This window comes from Aquarana catesbeiana, linkage group LG09 (assembly GCF_042186555.1).
Source record: "Aquarana catesbeiana isolate 2022-GZ linkage group LG09, ASM4218655v1, whole genome shotgun sequence".
Classification (NCBI taxonomy): domain Eukaryota; kingdom Metazoa; phylum Chordata; class Amphibia; order Anura; family Ranidae; genus Aquarana; species Aquarana catesbeiana.
This window is the reverse complement of record NC_133332.1, coordinates 217,497,669-217,518,145: the sequence shown is the minus strand read 5'-3', so window position 1 is coordinate 217,518,145 and position 20,477 is coordinate 217,497,669. Positions and strand designations below refer to the sequence as shown.

At 43.9% G+C, this 20,477-nt stretch overlaps 1 protein-coding gene across 17 annotated transcripts in view; it reads right to left on the bottom strand.

Annotated features, from left to right (window-relative positions):
* Positions 1–20,477, bottom strand: part of EHMT1 (euchromatic histone lysine methyltransferase 1) — a 259,917-nt gene that overhangs the window by 117,539 nt on the left and 121,901 nt on the right. For all 17 annotated transcript variants that reach the window (XM_073599701.1, XM_073599700.1, XM_073599703.1 and 14 more), the window contains exon 9: positions 3,801–3,899. In XM_073599701.1, coding sequence (XP_073455802.1) covers positions 3,801–3,899 — 99 coding nt within the window. The remainder of the gene's footprint in view (positions 1–3,800; positions 3,900–20,477) is intronic.

Here is a 20,477-nt window from a genome sequence, read left to right as displayed (position 1 = left end):
CTATCACTGTATTAGAGAGGGTCTACTTTTGGCTCAGATCACAGACTGCAATGGCAAGTAAGCTCCAGAATACAGCCTTGCCTTTGAGGTCAAAGTAGACCAATATCTGATTAGGATAATCAGTCTTGTCGCAGGAATTAAATTGTTACTAAACCCAATAAAATAAAATTAGTTCATCCACGCCCCCCACAGTGTCCACGGCTTAAAAATCATCTTTTTACTTTAAAATACTGCCACTATATACCTTTTTGGCTGATCTGTCTACCACGGTCACATGATAAACCGCAGGCTTTGCCCGAGTGCTAAGTGTTCAGGTAGGCGGAGATTACCACTACAGCCTGTGCCCTTGCTGTTATGGGAGCGGATCCATCCATCAATCAATCAAGATGTGATATTCCACCCACTGTGGTCTCTTTTTAGTTGCTGGGCATGGAGGAGGAGGGAGGGACTGGGCTGTCATTTAGGATCTGTATACACACACCGAAATGTGTGATTGTCAATATCATGTGACCTGAAAAACTCAGCTCAACAAGGAACTGTTCTCTCCAGCAACAGAGACCAAACTGAACATATGTGCAGCTTTACTACCCTAGCCAAGAGAGACCCTGCAGGAGCGGGAGGATCTGTGAATGGAGGATTAAAGAGCCTTTTTACACAATGCAGAGGATTAACCCCTTAAGTTCCACAGTGAGTATAACAAGCATGCTATTCTGCATATACAGACAGATTTTACGGTTGTGGGTTTAGTAACACTTTAAGTCCCCATTTTGTTAAAAAGTTGCTCCCTCCAACCCCCCAAAAAAGTTAGGAAGCTGTGTAAAATCTATACAAACAAAATTACAAATAAACCCATATGTAATTCACAATAGAAAACATATCAAATGTTTGAAATAAAAAAAAAAAAAAAAAAAATATTTAAAGAAAAAAATAAGGTAATTTTGAAATTGGTGGCACTAATGTCTCAAAAAAGTTGAGACAGGGCCGTGTTTACCACGGTGTAGCATCCCCTCTTCTTTTAACACCACTCTGTAAATGTCTGGGAACTGAGGAGACCAGTTGCTGGATTTTTGGGAGAGGAATGTTGTCCCATTCTTGCCTGATATAGGATTTTAATTGCTCAACAGTCCTGGGTCTTCTTTGTTGTACTTTTTTTTTTTTTTAGATTTGCCAAATATTTTCAGTTGGTAAAGGTCTGGAATGCAGTCAGGCCAATTAAGCACCCAAACTTTTCTACTACAAAGTTATGATGTTGTCATAAATGAGGTTAAGCATTGTGTTGCTAAAATATGCAAGTTATTCTCTAAAAAACAGGTTGTCTGGATGGCAGCATATGCTGCTCTAAAAACTGGATATATATCTCTCAGCATTGATTGTGCCTTTCCAGATGTACAAGCTCCCCTATACTGTCAGAGGTGCAGGCTTTTGAACTGAGCGCTATTAAGCCTGAAGGTCCCTCTCCTCTTTAGTCGGGAGGATAGGGCACCCATGGTTTCCAAAAAGAATCTCAAGTTTCAATTCTATTGGCCACAGAACAGTTTTCCACCTTGCAACAGACCATTTTAAATGAGCTTTGGCATAGAGAAGATGGTGGCATTTTTGGATCATATCCAGATAGAGCTTTACCTTGCACTTCTGGATGGCATGGCGAACTGTATTCACAGACAGTGATTTTTTGGAATATTCCTGAGCCCATTCAGTGATGTCTATCACAGAATCATGCCTGTTTTTTATGCACTATCTGAGGGCCCAAAAATCATGGGCATCCAATATTGGTTTCAGCCTTGCCCCTTGCACACAGAGATTTCTTTTGCTATTATGTACTGTAGATGATATATAGTCTTTGCAATTGCACACCAAGGAATATTATTTTGAAATTGTTTGACAATTTTTTGACACAGCTTTTCACAGACAGGTGAACCTCTGTTCAGCTTTACTTCTGAGACACTCTGATACTCCAAGATGCTCTTTTTCAATTAACCTAATTGCAAAATGTTCTTCCAGCTCTTCCGTACCACTTACTTTGCCAGCTTTTTGTTGCCCTGTCCCAACTTTGAGAAGTATTGCTACCATCTATTCCGAAATTCCCTGTTTTTTTAAGTAGTACATTTTCTCAGTTTAAATGTGTGATATGTTTACTATTGTGAACAAAATATGAGTTTATAAGATTTGCAAGTCACATTCTGTTTTTATGCAGATTTTACATTTTTTTTAAAATTTTGGGTTGTACAACTACTACAAAAGTAATTCATAAAAGGACTTTTAAAAAAAAAAAAATGAAGCCAGCTAACATGTATAAAAAAAATAAAAAAAAAACATAAAGACACAATTCATAGATAGGATCTCCCAAAATTATTGTTCCCCTGCTCTGCAGCTCACTGCCTCTACCAGATGTCTGAGGTCCAATTACAGGGCTGCTTTTGCATGCAATATTTAACATCCCATGCACAGTTTTCATGTGTTCTGCAGTTCTAGTTTGTTTCTGGTTTACATATGCAAATTAAGGGAATACCAAGACTAAAGCACTTCTTATAACGTTGGGACTGATCATATGGTTATGATAAAGGCAGAACAGCCTAGTCCCAATTTACAAAGGATTTTAAACAGGTATACTGCAATGTCATTACATACCCTATGCCTACACCTACATATATCAACAGTACCGAAGCAGGTAATGATCTGCAATAAAGCTTCCTATACCCTTGCAAAGGGAATACAGTAGCTGACCTAGAGAGGATTGTTTTTTGTTCTCTTTTAACAATTTCAGGCTAGTTGTGTCAGTTTTGATGTCTTTGCATAAAGTGTTACTAAACCCAGGACCTTGCATTCACTATACAGGGGATACCCGGGTTACAAACAAGATAGGGACTTTAGGTTTGTTCTTAAGTTGAATCTGTTTGTAAGTCAGAACAGGTACATTTTTTAAGTGTAGCTCCAGCCAAAAAATCTATTTTTAAGTTTTTTAGATAGCCTAGGGAAGGGTTATCACCCCTGTAACATTTGTTTTACTGTCTGTGCCCCTGTTCAGACGATTTCACCTCACTTTCTGCCCCAATGATAATTGGATTTTGAAAATTTGGGGTTATTAGGGAAACAAGGATTGGTGATAAAGCATCAGTGGAGACACCTTTTTCCCATATTAACTCTTACAGGAGTGAATTTCCCTTCCTAGGGGTGGATTTCCTCCCACTTCCTGTTGTCTCCCTCCGTTTGTAAGTAGGAGTCGTTTGTAAGTCGGATGTTTGTAAGTAGGGGACCCCCTGTACCTGGTCTCCCAGAGTACACAGAACATGGAAATGCAATTATTTTTAGTAAATATAAACTGTTGAATACCTTTTCTCATCAGCAGTTAGAGCAATCTTGTGACTTCTATCAGTATCCAGCCGAGCACTGGTTAAAGCTTGTAGGAGGAGTTTTCTGACTGTCCTATGAGACTGCAAGACCCCGACTCTCTCTGGACAGTGATGATTGGCCCTATGCTGATCACATGCATCCTCCCAAGAACAAAAAAAAAATCTCTCTAGCAATACACACCAAATTGGGCATGTGCAGCCTGACTCCATAAACTCTGTGCATCAGTAAACCTAATCAGTAAACTATTAGGGGCAGTGGAAGGAGGGGAGAATCAGAAGATAGGATCAAACAGCCTTTTTACACAAAGTGGAGGATTAACCCCTTAGGTTCCAGAGTGAGTATAACAAGCATGCTTTATTGCATATATAGACTGACTTTACTGTTGTGGGTTTAGTAACACTAAATTTAGAGAAAAAGAAAAAAGCTTGAAGACTCGATTATTTCCTCACCTTTTTGAGGTGATAAGATTTCTTTTACTCGTAGGTCCAGAGAATCCAATGACACCTCTGTATATTCAGCGCTGGTCTCTTGACTCTCACTATCACCCACTATACGGCAGAAAAATTAGAGTCAGTTAAGCACAGTTAAACAAATATACTGTAGTGAGGCTTATCAGATAGGACAAATTCCTAGCAGCCTACAGTCACCAAAATTTCATTTATTGCAGAGGGGACAGAGAGACAATGTCTGTCCTACAATGTACACCGTCTTACTGCACAAGTCTATTCTACAGTACTGTACCAGCTAGTGGACTGTCATATCGCATAGGGTACCAAAAAAAAAAAATATTAAACAACGTATCAAATATAATAAATAAAACAAAAATAAAAACCTCACTGATGAATGACTTTCTGTGAGAGTTGCACTGTTCAGAAGATGCCATATAAATATGACCCGTCACTTCACCTTGAATGATATAATTTAAAGATGAATTCCAAGTATTCAGATTTTATATATAGTTTACATTGGTCCACGTTGGATGCTCCTGGAAAGCTGGAAATCACTGAATTAGATACGGCTACTTCAGTGATCTTCACTTCATCTGGGTTCTGAGCAACTAGCCTGCTGCATTCTAAACTCAGGATCTTGGCACTGGTGCCAATCAGGTAATGATTTGCATTTTCCAAATTAATGCAAAGTGCTTTCCGATTGGGTGAGGTGGAGAGTGTGACACCATTGCCTCTTCAACGCTCAGCACAGGACCTGGAAGCAAGTAGAGATCACTGAAGTAGTGGTGTTTAAATCAGTGATTTCCAGCTTCCAGAGGCATTGGCCAGGTATGGTGTATACATTGACAGTCTCTGTACCTGGGCAGCCACTATAATTTGAGTGCATCTTTAGTAAATGACAGTCACAGTGTTCAGGAAAGCCTATGTTATGGGGTGCGTGTGCGCTCCTACCCAGAGATTGACATATTTGAGTTCGAGCTGAGGAAAGAACCTTTTGTTTTTATACTCTGGCATTCCAAATGTGTTTTGACACTCTTTGTATATTTATGGACACTCCAACCCCTGAAGATAATTACTGAAACGTACTGGGTCATCTCACATTGAAATGTGTTTTTACTACAACAGGAATTGATTTATCCCATGTGGGAATTGGCATGGATAGGTGATATTTATATCTAGACGAGTGTTGCAATGTGTATACTATGTTAGCCATCTATTTTTCACTATATGGTTTTTATATTGATTTTGTACAAGCTTTTTCTATACTTTAGTTATTTTTTTGTGCCTTAAAAGTTCCAACTACTCTCTATGCATACAGGGATGCGGGCACAATGCAACACATATAACTTCTAAAATATTAATGTAGTATACATAGTTACGTTAGTTCAAGCTGGACCAATGTAACTACCGTATGTATAAATTAACAATACCTAGAATTCATCTTAAGGCCTCATGCACACTGGATATTTTTGCAGCTGCTCCTAGGGGCGTCAGACGTTTTTTTTTTTTACCTGCCTCTAAGCTCCGCTACAGGTTAGCCTATGTGTCCGTGCACACAGACTTTTAGCAGCGTTTAGTAGCAGGGGCTTTTAGTGGCAGAAAAAAGAAAAAAATGCCAGTGTACCCAGGAGCAGCTGCGTTTTGGCAGAAAACACAAGATGCTTCTTAACGCGTGTTAAGGCATGTTAATTCAGGGCGTGTTTAGCGATTGAGCATTAATTAACCTCTTGACATCCGGAGGCCGTCATATGACGGCATCGACTTTCGGGGGTTATATCTGAATGATGCCTAAGGCTACAGACATCATTCAGATACCGGCATTTTCAGCCGGCGATTCTGTACACCATAAGAACGATCATAGCGGCTGTTCCGCCGCTTGATCGTTCTTATGGGCGGCGAGAGGGGACGTCCCCCCCCTCCCGCCGCCCTCCGGTGCTTCTACCGACTCACCTCAGCGATCGGTGAGTCGGATAGCGGATCTGCCGGCGCCGGATGTTCACCATAGAGATTTCCGGCGGACCAGATGGTCGCCGGAGTCTCTATGATCGTTCGGAGGCCGGGCGCGATGTTATGACCTCACGCCCGGCCTCTGCATTCAAAAAAACGGCGCCACTTCGGCTGGGAAGCGGTGATCGTTTTTTTTTTTTGTTTTTTTTTTATTTCAGGCTTCCCAGCCTAGAGGTGAGATGTGGGGTCTTATTGACCCCATATCTCACTGTAAAGAGGACTGATCGTGTCATATTCCTATTACAAGGGATGTTTACATTCCTTGTAATAGGAATAAAAGTGATCAAAAAAATTTTTTTTTTTAAAAAGTGTCAAAATAAAAAATTTTAAGTAAAAGTAACAATAAAAAAAAAAAATTTTAAAGCGCCCCTGTCCCCGTGAGCTCGCACGCAGAAGCGAACGCATACGTAAGTCCCGCTCACATATGAAAATGGTGTTCAAACCACACATGTGAGGTATCGCCGCGAACGTTAGAGCGAGAGCAATAATTTTGGCCCTAGACCTCCTCTGTAACTCAAAACATGTAACCAGTAAAAAATGTTAAAGCGTCGCCTATGGGGATTTTTAAGTACCAAAGTTTGGCGCCATTCCACGAGTGTGTGCAATTTTGAAGCGTGACATGTTAGGTATATATTTACTCAGCGTAACTTCTTCTTTCACACAATGCAAAAAAATTTGGCTAACTTTGCTGTTTTGTTTTTTTCAAAGCATGAAACTGTTTTTTAAAAAAAAAAAAACGTGTTTGAAAAATTGCTGCGCAAATACCGTGCGAGATAAAAAGTTGCAATGACCGCCATTGTATTCTCTAGGGTATCTGCTAAAAAAACATATATAATGTTTGGGGGTTCTATGTAATTTTATAGCAAAGAAATGATGATTTTTGACATGTAGGAGCGAAGTGTCAGAAATGGCCTGGATGCGAAGTGGTTAATTTCAATGGCCAGAGTAAATGATTATTCTTTAAGATGAAATGAATTAACATCCAAGCGTTAGATGCCTTTAAACATCCCTTAACGCATTTCACACTTTTACAAATGTCAGGTGTTTTTTTCTGCCAAAATGCTGTTGCCAGGGAGAAAGGCTTTTAGGAGAGTTTCCAAAACACCCTGCGTGTATGAGGCCTTAAGGTACAGGCTTTTGATAAAGTATGGTGATGCAATGAAAAATCCAGCTATTAAAACAATATATTTTGCAAACAATCTGTGAGCAAAAAAATAGGATTTTTAACTTGCTGTAAGATCATTTTCTTGGAGCTCAATAAGAGACACTGGGTCAGAAACCGTTCTGAGAAATGTGTTGTACTGCTGCCTATATGAGTAATGGACACCAGCATACAAAAAAAAAAAAAAACCTGTTGGTCAGCCAGGTATAACCCTCCCACTCCCATTATGCTTCAGTTTTGTGGAATATAGCAATAGGTGTGGATCACAAAAACAGAGGGGGTGGGAACGGTATCATTTAAGGCAGGGGTAGGCAACCTTAAAGAGGTGGAGATCTACCTGAACAACATGGGAGAAGTCAAAGATCACAGGGCACATGTGGCCCCCTCACACCTTATTTAAAACTCTAATTGCCGTACTACCGTGTCGCAATCATGTGCATTGTACACCAATCATGGGTTTAAATCACCATCTGTCAAACACAATCAGATCACTTTTCAGGGGAGCAGCAGTGCCTTCTGCACTTGTGAATGAGCCCTTAATTACATTTGGCAGTGGCACCCCTAATGCTCATTCACATGTATAGTTGGGGGTGGTAAAACCCCCTTTTAAGGTTGCAGTTTACCTGCACCGCGCATGCAGTGCAGGGCATCTGCGACCTTCCTGGGTTAGCTGCGCTTTGCCAGACTTCTATTATATCCTGCAGATGTGGTGATCTTTCAGAAATTGCACCAAATACACAAGATATAATAGAAGCCTTTAGCTAAGCACAGCAAACCCACAGGAAAGCTGCAGGTACACTGCACTGCACCTGCGGTGTGGGTAAACCGCAGTGCATCAATGTGAAAGCAGCCTTATATTATTATTCTTCACATTGACCTGAAGATCTCTTCTTTCCTGCTGCTGGCACCACTCTGGAGACCGCTAGCCAGGATAAGTGAAAAAAATACCCCCAAATAAGGTTGTGGGACTTTAACGGCAACAGTATAATGTAAAAACAATTTTATTCCATAGAAAAATGTATATATGTATACAAAACATTAGCATAGTTAACATAACACAGTGAACACAATAAAAAGCTGAAACACAGCTGTACTGATGTGCATTGGATAAAGATGCTTGTAATGTCTTCCACAAAGGCCTACGCGTTTCGGGACTGAAACTGACCGTCCCTTCGTCAAGGGCGACTCGTGGGACAAGCTCTTACCAAACATGACAGTGTTGGAGCGCCCATTGCTCAAATCACAGTGGCGGATATGTCAAAACCACCCACGGATCCAAAAACGGGAGCCTGGGTGTGTGTGGCTGGCCCCACTCTGCCCACACTGATCCACCCCCAAGAAAAGAGACACCGAATCACAGAGCCCGTCCAAGAGGGTACTGTGTCAGGAAGGCAAAGACCCAAGTGGATGTCTGAGTGCTAGAGAACATACAGTGGTGAATCTAGGGCGAGTAGAAAAAAGGGCTATATGAAGGGAGTGTGGGGTACCAATTGAATGGTCATTGATTAGCTCGCATAAACATATTGATCTTCACACCAGCAGAGTCGGTATAAGGCTCTTTAGTTAGTGGGCGTCAGATCTTGCAGCATCTATGTCCAAACGGGTCGCCTCCGTTCAGGGCAATGACATGTAACACGCTCCAGAGAAAGGGCACCTCGAACGAACCAAAGGCGTTTTCCGCTTCCAACAAGGCCACCACCGTCGTACTGGCATTGTCATGATTAGCCAAGAGATTGAGAAAAAGCCAACAGATATTTATGTTAGTGCCCATCACCAGCATGAAACCAGTCTGATCTACCTGTATAAGTTGCTTAATCACCGTAGTGAGGCGGAAGGCCAAAAATTTTGCCTGCATCTTAGCATCATCGTTAATTTTGGCAGCAAACTTCGATTGAGTTTTAGTCTTAGCCTTAGGACTAAAATAGCATTTTAGTTTAAGTCCCATTTTAGCCATCCTATTTTAGTAGACTAAAATCTCCAGTACATTTTAGTCTAATAAAATCATTTTAGTCAACTAAAATGAATGTGTCTAGTTAAATTGTAATGTATTATTCAACCACTTCAATATCGCACGCCGACATATGACGGCCTTGACTTTGTGCAAGGATATCTAAATGATACCGGCAGCTACAGGCATCATTCAGATAACATTTGCAGGTGGCGATTCTGTGCGCGATAAGAACGATCATAGCGGCAGTTCCGTTGCTTGATCGTTCTTATAGGCGACGGGAGGGGATGTCCCCCTCTCCCGCTGCCATCCGGTGCTTTTTTGGGCTCTCCCGTGCCATCGGAGGCCCGGAGAAAGAATCGGATGCCGCCCGATGATGACCATAGAGATTTCCGGTGACCAGATGGTCGCTAGTCATCGCTATGACCGTCGGAGGCAAGGGCGCGACGTTATGATGTCACGCCCAGACCCCGAGTGTAAATAAAGCCGCGATTGCGGCTGTCAGCATAAGATCAGTGAATTTTTTTTTCCGATCTCATGCTTTACAGCCTGGAGGAGGACCTGTCACGATAGATTCCTATTACAAGGAATGTAAGGAATAAAAGTGATCAAAAAAATTTAATGTAAAAAAAAAAAAAAAAGTGTAAAAATAAAAAGAAGTAACATTTGATAGGTATACCATCTGGCCTGGGGGCCTTACCTGACTGCATGTGGCCAAGAGCAGTCTGAACTTCCTCTAGCGTGAGATCTTTGTCTAATTTGTCCTCATCTTTAACCTCTAGAATAGGAAATTTAATACAGTCTAAAAATTCATCCAGGGCAGGGATCTCATAGATCACTTTAGAGGAATAAAGGGCTGTACTAAGTAATGATTTCTGGGTCTGCTCAATTCGAAAAATTGATTGTTCCTGAAGAGCATGCTGCCAGGACACATAAGTGACACCACTGGGGTCTACAGTATAGACAGCCTCCCTCTGACATAGGTACTTTTCAAGTTGCTCCAGAGTATGCACAGAATCTTTAATAGCAGCAATACATGTGATATATTCCCCCCCTCAGCCATGCTTCGAAAGCATCCCAGACCACCAAGGGATCAGCCAAATCATCATTAGAAAGCCAGTAGCTGCACAATGCCTCTGGGAGCTCTTCCTGTATCTTAGGGTCCATAATCCAGAACCTGGACAGCTTCCACATCCCCACGCCAAAAGGCGTGGATAGTAATAAGGAGCAAAGCATGATCAGAGATTCCCCTGGAGAGAATGTCTGCAGACACTACCCACCTCAGGACCTCTGATGATGCAAATGCCAAATCAATGCACGAGAACGTTCTGTACATGTACATTCTCTGTCAGATGGGTGAAAATGCCACCATACATCTGACAGGGCAAACGCACTCGCCCATTGAGAAAGGCCAGAGGTCCCCACAGAGGGGGAGTGAAGCCGGTCCAGGGACAGGACCGAAATTAAAGTCACCTGCAATCAACACATTAGAGACTCCATATCAGGTGACCATATGCATAACAGAGGAAAGCAAAGCCACATCAGTTGGGTGCAGTAAACATAAACCAACAATTATAAATTGAATACCCGTAACAAGTGCATGCATCAGCACATAGCGCTCCTCAGGAACAATTCTCACCTCCAGGAGCTGAAACTGCTGGGATCTGTGGATGAGGACGCTGACCCCCCCTAGCATAGTTTGAGTAGGTCGCATGGTAGTGAGCACCAACCCAAGCTTTTTTTTTTTAAGACCAAATTTGCGAGACCCCAGCAAGTGGGTCTCTTGAAGTATACAGATATGAGGGGAGAATCTTTGTAGAAAAGTGAAAACCAAGGACCGTTTTACAGCAGAATTTAGGCCACGTACGTTCCATGAGACTACATTAATCTTACTCATTTAATAGGGGGAGCAGTATAAAAAGGCAAGAGGAAAGGTCTGAGTGTCTGAAATGCCAAATATTCTGGGGGGAAGCAGTCCCCATCCCAGATACCCACAGTTAACTTAATATGTAACACCACTGTATATCAACAGTATCAACTGAGGCATAAAGAGTAAAGAGCAAAAACATAGTAATAAAACTAGAAAAAAAAAATATTAAAACGCTGTAGACGAGCGTACTTAAGGTGTTTCCAAACGGAGAGGTCTTGCAGAGGGCAAGATAAGGCGCAATAAACACCTGGCCGGAGCTAGGGGCACAACCTAGAACAGGCAGACATCCAAGGATGTCATGAGTCTGGTGCTGTCAGCAGATGGCATTAGCTGATCCAGCAACTCCCAGCATACAAGTTGGTAGAAGACAAAAGATAGTGTGTGCATAATCAATACACACAGGTCCCACCATTAGACATGGCAGGCCGCTAGGCAGGACAATTGGCAACTAACAAAAAGCCAAAGCAGATGGCCCGATTAGGCAGCATGGTGATCCCTTCTCAGTGGCACAGTGGAGACAGAGTTTGAGCTGGTGTAAACCTAAGACAGTGCAGTAAAAAATACTGTAGCTGGCTCAGTAATAAACTAAGTTCAAGCAACGTGAACAGCAGCAGAGAAAGATGCGAAGCATGCAATCCTTAGGTAGGGTAAACAACCTCAACCCCACGCCGGGAGTGATTCCAGCCAAGCAGATGCATCTTTCGGGGTGGTAAAGAACTTAACGGTTTCTCTATCAACCACTGAGTTTAGCTGGGAAAAGGATACTTATAGGAGATATTCTTAGCCCTCACCTTGACAGAGTCAAACAATCGGCGCATCTTTTGCGTTTCCACAGGGTAGTTGTGGAAGATCACTAACTTGGAATTCTGATATGCCAAGGGCCCAAAGGCTCGCACAGCCTGCAGGACCTCATCCCAATAATTTAGCAGGCATAGTATAAACGTGCAAGGAGGAAAACCCTCCGGTCCCGGGGGGGACTCAATGGGTATGTTCAACGGTGAAGTACAGGAAGTGCTGGGCTGTGGGCAATAGAGATCTCAGCAATTCTTCCACGAATACCATGGGGTTCTTACCCTCCACGCCCTCAGCAAGGCCCACAATTTATAGAATGTTGCGCCAGCTCCTATTCTCAGAGTCCTCCGCTCTATTATCAAGTGCCCTCATCTTAGTCTGAAGAGTTCAGACTGAGTTAGAATGCATCCCCATAGTGTCCTCCAAGTGGCCGACCCGCTGCTCTGCTACAGCAAGCCGAGATCGGATCTTGTCCAGATCCTGGAGGAGCAAGCCAACATCCAGCTGCACCTCCTCTATTTTAGAGGTCAGTGCAGTTTGGCAAGTTGCAATCGCCGCCATAACCTCTAGAATGCCAGGTGCCTGTGTGGGAGAAGAGCACTCAGAATTAGTCTGGAAGGCCATGTTGGACACATGTGGCGACCTCACTGGCGGGGAAGGTGTAGGAGTCGGATCCGAGAGTCGATCAGCATCGGGTGGAAACCACAGCCTCTACCCCCTCTGAGAGTGCCCGGAGGATTTGGAGGGCCTGCAGAGGTGTTGAGTGGGCTCAGCAGGGTTAGAAAGTCATCAGGAGGATAAATGTCAGAAAGTTCTTTAGCAGAGCTCCGGGAAGCACGTCAGCTCAAGTCGCCATCTTGGCCACGCCCCCCGAGAAAGAAAGAATTGTCTTAATTGTTTGTTACAGGGTAAAAAACGGAAAATTGTATACTTACCATTCCGTAATTTTCCTTTCCTGACGCATCCCATGGCAGCACACACATGGGTTGTGACTCCGCCTCCACAACCTGATAAGACTGGTTAGCTATAAGATTTAAAGGAGGAGTCCACCGTTGCATTCTCAGTAACTATCACCTTAGAAGGGTGGGTTTCTGTGTGCTGCCATGGGATGCGTCAGAAAAGGAAAATTACGGAAAGGTGAGTATACAATTTTCCGTTTTCCTGACGCATCATGGCAGCACACACATTGGGAAATAACTCGCTACATGGGTGGGTGCTTTTAGAAGATTTTATTTACTCAAGTACAGGGTAAGGAAGAATTAGTTTGAATGATTGATCTTCCAAACTCAACCATAGTTAATTGAGCCGGGTCTATTTTGTAGTGTGATATGAATGTGGTTCTGGAAGACCAAGTTGCTGCCTTACAAATGGTTTCTGAGGACACTCTACAGTACGATGCCCAGAAGGGTCGCCACTGCTCTATTCGAGTGGGCCTTCAGTCCATCCGGTGTTGGGAGCTGCTGAATTAGGTATGCTCTTTTGATGGTTTTAATTAGCCAAGAAGCTATTGTTCTTGAAGATGCTGCCTGACCTCTTTTTGCGCCATGCGGGATAACTAGTTTTCAGTCTTCCTGAACGGTCTGGTAGCTTCTAAGTAGGAGGAAATAACAGATTTAATGTCCAAAGGGTGTGGGTTCCCTTCACTAGTAAGGAAAACTGGAAGATTGATTTCCGAGTTAAAGTGGAAGGTAGATGCTACCTTAGGTATAAACTGATCCAAGGGTCTGAGGACGACTATCTGGGTAAAAAAACAGATGCGGCTCTTTAATTAACAGAGCTTGTAACTCCGAAACTCTTTTGGCAGATGTTATTGCTACCAGAAACGATAATTTGAACGTTAAATCCCATAAGGATACTGATTCTAGAGGGAAGAAGGGTTCCTTTGACAGAGCTTCTAGAACAATCGATAGGTCCCAAGTCGGGAAAGTTGGTTTCCTGAGTGGCCTTATTTTCAGTCATGCTTTCTGGAATTGAATTATGAGGGGATTCAAGGCCCATTTGACTCCCGTCATTGCGGGCAGGGCTGAGACCTGGACTTTGAGAGTGCTTGAACCTAGTCCCCTCTCCAGACCTAGTTGCAGGAACTCTAGGACTTGAGAGACTGAAGGGGAGAGTGGATCCCAGGACTGTTGCTGTGCAAATACAGTAACTCTCTCCCAGATTCTGTTATATGTGCTGTTCGTTGACCCTTTCCTTGCCTATTGCAATGTGGTCAAGTGAACATCCTTGATCTAGTAACCTCTCCCTTTCAACTTCCAGGCCGTTAGGTGTAATCGTTCTGGTGATGGGTGTAGGAATCGGCCTTGCGAGAGTAATTCCGGGGTCACTGGGAGCGGAAGCGGGTCCTCTGTGTTTAGCTGCAAGATGGTCGCGAACCATGGCCTCCTCAGCCAGAATGGCAACACTGCTATGACTGTGGATGTTGAGTTCCTCAGCCTGGCCAGAAATCTGGCTATTAGGGGAATCGGAGGAAAAATATATCCTAGGTGAAATTTGCATGGGTGGTGAAGACAGTCGATCCCTGCCGCCATTGGATAGGCTGCTCTCGCTAGAAATCGGGGACATTTGTTGTTCTCTGGAGTTTCTGCCAGATCTATATCGGGGATCCCCCATCTGTGAGTAACAAGAGCAAAGGCTTGAGGACTGAGGGACCACTCGTTGTTCGATATAAATATTCCGCTCATATCGTCTGCGAGTTGGTTCTATACTGCTGGAACGTATATTGCTTTCAAATCCGCCAGGTGAACTTGAGCCCATTTGAGTATAGGGCGAACTTCTTTCATGAGTGTTGCTCCGGGTAACTCCTTGTCTGTGAACGTAGTTTACGGCCACAGTGTTGTCCATGCGTAAGAGAACGCTTTTCCCTGTGAGAAATGGACCGAATGTTAAGTGGGTCTGCCATGCGGCCCTGAGCTCCAGAATTTTTGAGACTATACTCTGTGGGCGAAAGGACCAACGCCTCTGTGCCCCTTGTTGTTGATAATGTGCTCCCCACCCCTGGAGGCTGGCACCTGTTGTGATTATTTCTGGTAGTGGGGGTACTATGGGACGACAGAGTGTTAGGTTGCTGACTTGAGTCCACCACCACACAGATTTTTTCACCTCCTGGTTGATAACTATCCGCTGGTTCATTGAGGACTCGTTCCACTGTCTTAGGAACTAATTTTGGAAGGTTCTTGAATTGAAATGGGACCACTGGACCATCAGGAAGGTGGAAAACATTGAGCCCAGGATGCGTAGACACGTTCTAGCAGACAGGTACTCTGCCGCCAAGAGCTTATTTTGTGAACCAACAGTTCTATTTTCTCTGTTGGAACTGGTGTCCAGTTCGGCACTCAAGAAAATCATTTTTTGTGCTGGGATCAGGCTGCTCTTTTTCCAGTTTATTATCCACCCAAACTGTTGAAGTGTGGAGATTAGTATCGTTCAATGTTGAAGCAGGGTTTGTTGGCTGTCGGCCAGGAGGAGGATGTCGTTGAGATAGTATAGGACTCTCAGTCCTTTCTCCCTCAGATGTGCTATTACCGGTAGAAAGACCTTTGTAAAGGTCCTGGAGGCCATTGAAATCCCGCACAGGAGGCTCTGAAACTGAAAATGCTGGTGACCTAATGCAAAGCGTAGGTATTTCTGGAAGGTTTGGTGCACGGGGATATGCAAAATAGGCGTCGGACAAATCAACCAAGAGCATCCAATCTTTTGTCCCTACTGCTAGTAATATGGATTGAAGACTCTCCATTTTGAAGGATTCGACTAGAACCGTTTAGTTGAAGTTTTTTAAATCTAGCACCGGTCTCAAGTCCCCCGTCTTCTTTGTTACTAGAAAAAGGGGGGAATAAAATCCTGAGCCTCTCTGTTCCTGTGGGACCTCTACAATTGCCTGCTTTTGTAGTAGCTCCAGGATATACTCGATTAGGAGTTTCCACTTCGGGAGAGAAGATGGTAGTCTGGTAACTCTGTAATGATCCTTGGGGGTCTGCGTTTGAATGTCCATCTGTGACCCACTTGGATGGTTGATATCGTCCAGGGGTCTTTTATATGGTCTATCCATACATGAACAAATAGCCTCAACCTCGCTCCTATTACAGGTTGGGCGTGCGTGCCATCAAAATGATTTTTGTTGATCTCCTGAATTGGGGGCTTTGGATTTCTGCACCTTCACAAATGACGGTTGGGGATTTCGCTAATTTCGTTTAAATTCCTTCCCTGGTCTATAAGACCTTGCTTCTCTGTATCTTTCAGGCAGATGACGCTTGAAAGGTGGATTTCTCTGTTTGGGTCTTTTGTCAGAAGAGATGAGACCCGATTTACCTCCCGTAACTTTCGAGATTGAAGAATCTAGTTTAGGACCGAACAGGTTGGTATCGTTGTAGGGGATTCTACACCAGCTGGATTTGGAAGTCGCATCTGCGACCCAGGGCTTTAGCCACAGCGCTCTCCTGGACATTACAGAGGCCAACATTGCTCTTGCTAAAGATCTTATTATATCCACCGATGCTTCTGCCACAATGTCTCCTGCTAGGCTGAGTTCTTGCAGAGCAGATTTTATTTTTTTCTTGGTCCGCTGCTTCCAGGAACAATTTTTCAATGCTGGATGTCCAGCTGGTGATAGCTCTGCCGACTGCTGCCAGAGTGACTTCTGGCCTGCAGGCCCCGCTAGCCGCTGAGTAGGCTTTTTTAAGATCAAGGTCTATAACAAAAATAGAACAAAAGGTGTAAAGAGAGGCTATCTAAAAAGACTAGTCTCTCTCTTGTAGGAACTTTTAACAAATAAATATTGTGTGTTTCATAACTGTAATAGTGAAAAAGATATTTTGTCATGCGACTTAAAGACGCACACACAAAAAAAAAAGAAAAAGAAAAAAAAAAAAAAAAAAAGGATGTGTAGTGGCACGAGTGTTCGTAATATATTGCAGGCAGTTATGTTCTTATTTAAGGAAGAGACTGCTGCACCTATGGCTGGCATGCTCCATTTTTCAACAAACTTTTCATCCATAGGATATAAAAGGGAAAACCTTTTAATAGGCAAAAAAGCCCTGTTAGGATGTTCCCAATCAGCATACACTGCCTGTTCCAACAGGGGGTGTAGCGGGGAAAGTCTGTGCGACCTGAAAAGGTCTCAGAAATCATAGAGAGGAACAGGAGGGCTCAGTCACCTCTGCAAGAGGCAACTTGAAGGCAGAACGAACCATTTCGGTCAGAGTCAGGATCAAAAGTCTCTGACTGAGAGGCACACATCGAGTGGATATCTTCATGTCCAGATTGCTCGGAAGCAGACTCATCTGCCGGGCACTCTGCCGAATCCTGAGCTTTAAGCTCTTCCCCATCCTCAACCCATTCCTGCTCCAGACTAGGAGACTCAGGGGAGGGGGATCGGTCACGCTTCCTGCCACCCTGCGGGATGGAGGCAATCATGCCGGCAATCCTGTGCTCTAACCCGGCTAGAGCTGAGGACAGTTCATCTTTAGTGATAAAGGATGAAGCAGCAGCGTTGACTGTAGGCACAATACCAGATAGGCGCAGCGGCTCAGATTGCCCGGGAGTATCTGGTCTTTCAGGGAATACAACGCTAGGGATATGACTAGGTTCATCAGGAACTACTGATGACATAGGTGTGCCCTTCCCTATGGTGTTAGTCCTACTCCTCTTTTTGGAAGACATTCAATGCCGCAAACAAAGAGTACTTGGGTGTAGTTAAAACACCTCAGAAGGCAGACCCTTTAATAGGGCTCACCAAGACCCTATGCAACAATCCTGCTAAGCACCTTTAGCCTGCCAAGCAACACCTGGTGACTCACGTGACCCAGGTAAGGAAAAATGAACCACTGCAAGTGTCTGTTCAGAGCCTGCTTTGTGTCCCACAGCTGCCTTCTGTAAGCACCACATGCTTTGCCTGCACAGCTTAAATAAGCTGGGTGTGCGTCAGAACGTTCTATGCGTGTGCGCGGTCCCGGCGAGCGGGCAAACACCAAAAATCTTTGTGCGCCCAGATAAAGGCTATGGCGCATGTGCGGCGAAGCCGTGTGTGCCATGGCCGCCAAACTGCTGAGCCCAACTGCGCTCTTTCGAACGCACGTGCACCACGACGAACCAAGGCGAAATGGTGCACCATCGTGTGCTATCATACAGGTAAAAAAAAGAGCCAGACACAAGCAAAAAAAGGTACACTTTGCAAACACCCACAGCTAGCCCAGAACTCCCCCGTATGGTCACCGCACACAGCTGTCCAGCCTTTAGCTAGCTTGACTGATTGTTACAATCACTGGGGCACCCCACAATAATAAAATAAAGGTGTTCCACTTACCTGTCCAGGCGCAGGGCCACTAAGGGCCCAATCTTCACCCTTCACGGCGGGTTCCTGTCACTTGGACCTTTAAGGACTGGGTACTCTCATGTTTAGGGTTCACTCCCTTGGACCTGTACAGCACCATGCAGGAAATGCCTTAGCTCTGTAGTGTCCAGGATTTCCACTTCGCCGGGTCCAGTGCCCGGAGGCCACATTACAGGCAAAACCTTGCAGAATCTTGAGTCTTCTTTGCGAGGTTCAGGTATCTAAGCATAAAAGCCTGTGTCAAATGGATCCGATCAATCACTTGATTAATTTTGAAAATGTTTGTGGGACTAGAGACTGGAGATCCGAGAGCTCAAACAAACCATGCCATCCACCTTGCACTGGTAAAAAACTAAAGTACTTCCTGTATGGGAGAGGTTATGTAGGGGACCACTTCCTGTCTGAAGACCTTTGGTCTACCAGTGTCCATTCACCTAATGATGGAGTATAACCCAGCAGGTAATGAATATTAGCCTGACTCTGTGTCCCATGATGTATGAAAAAGAAAGGTGGAATTCATAAAACATTCAAAGCATATGAATAACAGAAACGGATGGGCCCCTATCTCTTAGGACATGCGCCTAATACACATGCAGTTAACACCTGATACTGTGAAGCAAGGTGGTAAACTGGTCCTTGGGACAAAGGATCTAGGCGATGTAGAATAGCCAAAGGGCAAGTATTGTCAGGAGTCTGAAGACATCTGTTGGGGCCAAATCGGTGCAATGAGAATCAGAAGGACTCCCTCTATCTTGATCTGGCAGAGCAGACAAGTAAGGAGCTTCAGAGAAGGAAAGGTGTAGATCAGGTTGCAATGATCCCATGAAGTCACCAGAGCATCCACTGATAAGGCTAGAGGATCCCAGGACGTGTTTGATGAATTTGGAGGCCAGGAGGTCAACAATTTGTTCTCTATCAGCGACAAAGAGAGACCTTTGGTACCTCACTGATGGTTGATTGATGCCACTGCTGTGGCAATGCCTGACTAATGGAAGAAAGGATTTCCCCAAATGCAGGGCTGGATTAATGAGCCTCCTGGCGTGAGACAACATGGTCTGGGTGTCCGGTGACCGGGCGATTTCAAGACTGTATTCTTTTGATCCACGAAGTCAGTGTTGGGGTGCAATGGTATGAAGTGGAATTGGGCATATAGGACTGCCTTGAAGAAGGGCACTTTCAAAACCAGAACGCAAAAGCAGCGAGCTGGAAGGCTCCTAAATTGTAGAGTCCAAAAATGGGAGCAGAGTCAAGAGTTTACCTTGTGAAAGAAAAATTCTAACCTGACAAGTGCTCTAGAAGATGACCTAGATCCTGCAAGCAATAAGTCAGTTCCAGCACTGACTTCTGAAAGTTCATGATCCAACTGAACTTTTGAAGAATCTGAACAATTCTGCAGACGTTGGCTGATGAGGTCTGAGCTGATCGTTCTCGCAGCAGGGGGTTACACAAGTGTCCCACAATGGTAATGCCATGTGAACATAGCAGAACAAGCACAGGGGATAGCACCTTGGTGAAAGCTTTAGGTGCAGAGGACAGACCATAGGTAAGGGCAAAACAATGCATATTAGAATTTCTTTTGACCCTGTGCTCCATAAAAGATCAATCAAAAAATGGAAAGTCTGCATCAGGTGAACCTGCATGTTTGTACCTGCGAACAATGAAGCCAGTGCTGCAGGCACTTGCTGCCTCAAGAGAAACCGAAAAATAAAGTTTAGCTGAAAACACCTACACCAGCCAATGAATTTCCCTCCAGCATCTGCCAGGTATTATAAGCCAGGGTCATAGAGAGGTCTCTTGAAAACAGTGGCAATGAGCAAACATTCTTTATGACTGTAGATACCTTAAAGACATATCAGCTCAGTTCTGAGGTCAGCATGCCAGACTGTCTTCCACTGTGTACATTTAGTCCTTTATGGCCGACATGCCTTGACACTCTATCCAACTTTTTTTTTTTATTGTTATTATTTTTACTTAGACCTCTACAAGGCTTAGTTTATTAAAAAGTGATAAGGGCAAAGTGACCAATAAGAACCCTTTGTAATGATTTTAATTAAACACTAATCACTTGCTATGGGTTAGTGCACTTATCATACCTCCTGTTCCCCAGTAGACCATAAGCCCAAAAGGTAAAAAATCTCACACAGGCCACCTTTACTGTATACCCTGCTTTTAAAAGAGCTACTGAACACAATTGTGTAAATACAATAATAGTTATAATCATAATGAACTGTCAAAGCAAAAGAAAAAAGTTAAGTAACTGGCTTATGTGTGCCCTGTTGTGTAAGATAACACGCATGCCACATATGCTAGCACTGCAATTCTACCAGGCTCAGAACAGCTGGAACCACAGAAGGCTTCAGGGTGTGCGCTGAGCTCACTCATTCATCACTCATCCTCTGAAGCCTCTATATGACACACTCCGCTGACATTGACACTTCTAAGGTCATCACCATTCTATCCCAGGGCACAATTTGGTTGAATGTTCTTCATTCCTCCTTCATTACATGAAC